This window comes from Pundamilia nyererei, unplaced genomic scaffold (assembly GCF_000239375.1).
Source record: "Pundamilia nyererei isolate P.nyererei 1_Seehausen unplaced genomic scaffold, PunNye1.0 scaffold00057, whole genome shotgun sequence".
In the NCBI taxonomy this organism is placed as follows: Eukaryota; Metazoa; Chordata; class Actinopteri; order Cichliformes; family Cichlidae; genus Pundamilia; species Pundamilia nyererei.
Genome location: NW_005187458.1, coordinates 3001702 through 3007217, shown reverse-complemented (window position 1 = coordinate 3007217; position 5516 = coordinate 3001702). Strand labels below are relative to the sequence as shown.

General features: G+C 40.2%; 1 protein-coding gene across 8 annotated transcripts in view; it reads right to left on the bottom strand.

Annotated features, from left to right (window-relative positions):
- The window catches only part of mast2 (microtubule associated serine/threonine kinase 2), a 61090-nt gene that overhangs the window by 13213 nt on the left and 42361 nt on the right, over window positions 1-5516 (bottom strand). For all 8 annotated transcript variants that reach the window (XM_005734298.1, XM_005734293.1, XM_013911164.1 and 5 more), the window contains 8 exons: window positions 4954-5055; window positions 3090-3222; window positions 2909-2976; window positions 2558-2661; window positions 2258-2466; window positions 2038-2176; window positions 1653-1785; window positions 1144-1309 (listed from right to left, as the gene is read on the bottom strand). In XM_005734298.1, coding sequence (XP_005734355.1) covers window positions 1144-1309; window positions 1653-1785; window positions 2038-2176; window positions 2258-2466; window positions 2558-2661; window positions 2909-2976; window positions 3090-3222; window positions 4954-5055 — 1054 coding nt within the window. The remainder of the gene's footprint in view (window positions 1-1143; window positions 1310-1652; window positions 1786-2037; window positions 2177-2257; window positions 2467-2557; window positions 2662-2908; window positions 2977-3089; window positions 3223-4953; window positions 5056-5516) is intronic.

Genomic DNA, 5516 nt, shown 5'->3' with positions numbered 1-5516 from the left:
AAAGTATTCTGATTCTGATTCATTCCTGTTTGCAACAATAACGACACTAACTCTGAGCACTAACCTGGAAAACACTAAAAGTATAGATCAATCAAGAGTCACGTCTTTCATGACAGCCCTCTATCACCACTTTGTATTAATGTGGGCAGAAGTCAAGAAAAGAGACGGTGCGATCAATACAGGTTTATGATTATTGATTAGGCCTATCATCTAAGGGAATTCAAAAGGGGAAAGGAACACAGCAGAAATCATAATTGATTTTAGTCCTTACAGAGAAGCCTGGGCTCCTTTACTGCAGAGCTACATGTAAACATTTCTGAAGACGTCTGCCGTTCTCGCTGAGGCTGGGAGTCAGCAGGCTCAAATGTTTATTATTCTGATTACAAAGCAACACCGTTATTAGACCAGTAACTACACAAAGGGTTTAAAGGGTTAAAACCCACATCTGCATGGAGTGACTTAATACTAAGGTGTTATAGGGACATCGAGCATTGAGTCCTTAATGCTAAGTCTGAAGTTCAGTTTTTAAAATTTCACACTTATTGGATTCTGAACTTCAACAGGTAACAAAGGAACAAACAGTCAGGCTGCTGCCTCCATTTCTACATGTTCATATTTCTAAAGCAGAATCACTGTGGCGATCATGTCTTTGTGCTGCTTTTTAACTGTAATTTGTGTTACTGACTTCATGTTCATACCTAGAGAGAATCGGAAAGGAACTGAAATTGCTAAAGTCTAATCAATGCCCATCCCTAGTGATGGATTGATAGATTAATGTGTATTATATGTTTTTATCTATTACGTATGAATATGTAAGTGAAAGCCAAATGACACTATGCATGTATTTCTTCTTGTCCTTCAATTCTTGTTCATTGTGATGATCATCATTAACCTTCACCCTCTTTCTCTTTCAGCCTTACTAACCACCGACTGTGAGGCTCACTTATGCGCACATTAAACTATGGGAGCCTGGCTGACTCTCCTCCTCTACTGCCCACCTTTGTCTTTGGTTTAGTAAATTATTCTTGCATTATTAAAAACCCTTTGAACTACAACAACTTTGTGGCACCTTATATATTGGGATACTCCTGATTTTACAAAGTACAACATTAATAAAAAGCAATGAGCAGGTGATGTACTCACCACTGATAACCTGACCAAAGAGCTCCTCTGGAGTGTCTCCGAAAAAGGGAGCGCAGCCCACCAGGAACTCATACAGGATGACTCCCATTGCCCACCAGTCCACCGGCTTGCCGTAGCCCTGACGGAGAATCACCTCGGGGGCGATGTACTCTGGAGTGCCACAAACCTGCAAAAGCAGAACATTAGCTCAGCACATGAAAAACACACACACAAAGGTATTTATTCAGTTTTGTTAAGGAAAGACAGGCATAACTTCTGGGTCTGAAAAGTGAAGCCAACACTATGCAAACATGCAAACACTGCCCTTGGGCTTTGTCTCTGTAAAACCTTTCTGCTGAGTTTACATACGGAATAAAACATCAAATCCATTTTGTAAACTGACATAATTCAAAGTTTAAGAAAGGAATCGGGGGTGTGCTCACTGACTAACTACTTCTGAATGACAAATGTGAGTGTGCAGTTTCACAGTCAGTCATAACATGCATACATAAGCCTTAAAAAGCTCATACCTGTTTGTCCAGAAACTCTCGGGTGTCTTTCTCTATGTGTCCTTCATACAGATTTGTGGTCAAACTCATCAAACCGATTTTAGAGAGGCCAAAGTCCGTCAGCTTGATGTGTCCCAAAGATGTGATGAGAAGACTGCACGAGAGAAAATTGAAAGTTTCTGTCCAGACAGCAAATGTTGGAAAAACAGTGCACTATTTCTATTAGTTTCTAACCTTAGTAATAACAATAATCAACAAAATCATAAACAAAGAAAACACATATGAGCAACTTATGTTAAAGTAATTACTGCGAAAAAACACTGTGAACAAGGCTTCAGACTGCTCCAAACACTCGTCATGGTGCAGTGTGATGTGGATATCCCTATTTTAGTTATCTGAGTCTTACTTGTCAGGCTTGAGGTCTCTGTGCACGATGCCATAATTGTGAAGATATTCTAAGGCGAGGACAGTTTCAGCAAAGTACATACGAGCCATATCCACAGGCAAGGCTCCGATATTCTTCAGGAGTGTGGCACAGTCGCCACCTATAGATGACACATGAGAGTTGCAATATTAGACAACATAATACTACTACCACCACTAATGACAACTAGTAATTATCTTACCCTCCACATACTCCATCACCATGCACAAGTGTCTCCTGGTCTCGAAAGAACAGAACATTGAGACAACAAAAGGGTTCTCAGCAAATGTTAGTATGTCTCGCTCTACAAAGGCCTGCTGGATCTGGTTCCTCAGGATCAAGTTCTGCTTGTTGATCTTCTTCATAGCAAATCGTTGCCTGGTCTCCTTGTGACGTACGAGAAACACAGCCCTACACAGGACAAGAAAGGTATTCAGGTTTTACAAAGAACTTAACATATATTAAAAATACAGACAGAGAGATGGGTTAAATGCTGTTGTACCCATAGGCTCCATTACTGATGAGCTTGATATTTTCAAAGTCCTCCTCTCGAGGGGTTTTGGCTTTAGTCTGTGGTGATCCTGCTGGGACTGTGGCTACTCGAGTCTGAAACACAAAAGCAAAAAACATGAAAGGTTTTCAACCCAAAGAGAAGAACCATGAAAAAAAATCTTTACTGTATTTTCATAAATGATTAGTAAAATTCACCCTTTTGTATGTTTCTGAATCTACAAGTTGCTTGAAAAGTGATTTCAAATTGATTAGATGATTAAAATGAAAGTCAATTAAACTGCTTACATTTTTGGTCTACTTTCACAGATTCCTATTTAACACTCCTTCATTGTATACTCACGTCAACTGAATCATCTGTCTCTGGGGTTTCTGGGTTTCCACTATCATAGCTGCTGAGCTGAGTCATTTCTACAATGAGACACAAGGATCAATGACCAGGAGAAAGAGGAACCGAGGGGGGCAAAGAAAAAGACAGTAGTTAACCAGTTAAATAAGAAATATTTGATGTTTGCTGATGTTACCCTCCAGAGGGTCCCTGGTGAGGCCCAGCTGGCTGATGATGTATCGGGGAATGTCAGACTTAATGCCCTGGCCTTCTTTTGCATGGCCTTCAGCTGCTTCCAACAAGTGGTAGAACTCCTCAGGATCAAACTCCTGCAAAGGAGGGAGAGTGGAAGGAGGTCATGAAGCAGGAGTGGCATAAAGAGACAAATCAAAGCTTAAGGTTCAAAATCAAGTAATAACAGAATGAGAATCTATTTCTTTTGGTGCCAAAATGGTTCCTACAATCTCAGGTGTGTAAGTTGTTATGACAGCCATGACACATGTGAATTTAAAAGGTTGAAAGCCTCGACCTGTCCAGACTTTTATTAGCTGTTCAGTCTTTTGCCTTGCAATAATAACAATAAACAGTAACATATAATATGAAGATTCTTTGTGTAGTTCTGTATCTGTGATAATTCTCCGGTAACGAAATATCATAATTTAGCACAAAATGCTCCCGTCCTGTTTGAGTCTCGACACGGAGAGAAACAGAAATTCATCTGGTTATCTTATTAGATCAAGATATTCAACTCTGATTTAAAGTGAGTTGCCCCAACAACAGCGCTGCACAGAAAAAAAACACAATCTAAACCTTCTGTGTGATTCTAAAGCAATCACAGAGCGAAGACTTGGACGGTGCTGCAGACGTACAGGATGTTTTGCTGGGCAGAAACTTCTGTGTCCTCTGACTAAGACAGACTGCCTGATTATTCCCTTCTTGTGGACACACATAAACACTTCCTGCCCCCTCTTGTCTCTCTGTGCTTTCATTTGTAAAAACCCATCCTGTTCAGTGTCACAGCTTCAGCTGTATGCAATTAGTCAAAACTACTGATGTGAGGACTGGGGAAACCTCCCCTCTTGTCCTCCTCTTCCTCATCCTCTACTGCCCCTCCAATTATCCCTGTCTTCTGCACTCCACATCTTTCTTTCTTTCCCCTTTTCCCCTTCTTTTCCCTAATGTCAAACTCCTGGGCTCACCAATTGCTGGTTCCATCTATTAGGCTGAAAATGCAAACCATCTCATCCAGGGATACAAATTGAGAACCGGTTCTTGTAGAGAACTAGTTCCCAGTAGTCCAATTCCTTGGAATTGTTAGTCTGTCTGCCTATCGATCCCACTTATCGGTTTTTGCACTCGCACTACAATCCGCTGATTTCAGTTCACGTGTCAGAGGAGGAAAATAATGACACAGTTTAGAGTGTGGATACGGACTTTTTTTTATCGTACAAAAGGACGAGATAAATGGTTAAGTGGAAAACTGCTTCCAGGACAGAAACAACTGCTTACACACCTATGTATGTATTTTTTTTAGTTTGTATGTAATGGTGGTGACTCTCAAAACAGAGCCAATGAGAACCTAATGACAATCAATAAGTGATATCAATAATGGAATCACTAAATTTGTACCAACTCCCATCCTTAATCTCATCCCAAAATCATGGAGGTCCTCTGAGAGAAGTTTGAATAGGTGACAGACAGAGAAAGAAAAGAAGCTCTGCTGTTGTCTAAACATAATGTTGCTGAGAGGTGTTAATGTGTGAGCATGTGTGTACATTAGACTGTTTTGAAATACCCATAAATTGATTTATTGGCTTAAATTTCCACCAAGAAGTAGAAAGCTCTAAATTGCATTTTTCAAGCGTTTATGGAGCGAATCTGAACAGTATGAAAAAACACAATTCCAGTTAATACCAGTAACTTAAATGCAAAAAGGACTCAGTAGCTGTTGAGGATAAGCAAGCAGGGTAAGGTTTGGTGAAAAAGGTGAATAAGCTTCATATTTAAATAAAAAATTAATTAAAAAAAACATCTGGAAGGTCTGTGAAGGTCTTTCTTACCAGACACTCGAGCAGACGTGCGGGCCGGGCGATTATGATCATCAGCTTCTTGACAAGTTGTGTGACAAAGGTAACCTCTATGCTTTCAGAACGCTCATGAGCCTTAAAGAGAACACAAGAGGACTCAGGGTTAAAGCAAAAAGTGTACAAAGAACAATTATTACAAATATTCTCTGCAATATTAAATTCAAATAGGCAAGAAAAAAACAATAACAACAAAAAAAAAACCAGCTAACAAACAAACAACTCGTATCTGTCAGGACAGGACAATAATTCATCAGTGTGAACTTTGATGACCTTGCACTGAATAGAAAACGTCTCTTGTGCTGGATTTGTCCTTCATAAACAAAGCAGAACAGCCATGAGGATGAACAGATGGTGGAGTCCTTCTTTCATTGACACCTGAGAGGTAATCTAAATCAGAAATGACCTCTGCCTCACTCCTTCGTATCCACCATGAAATGTCTGCCAGCATGGAGACAGAGCAATTTACTCAGCAATCCGTTGTAACTGACTGGAGATGCAGCTGGAGCAAACACTGACCCCTGGAAAGAAATGGGGTG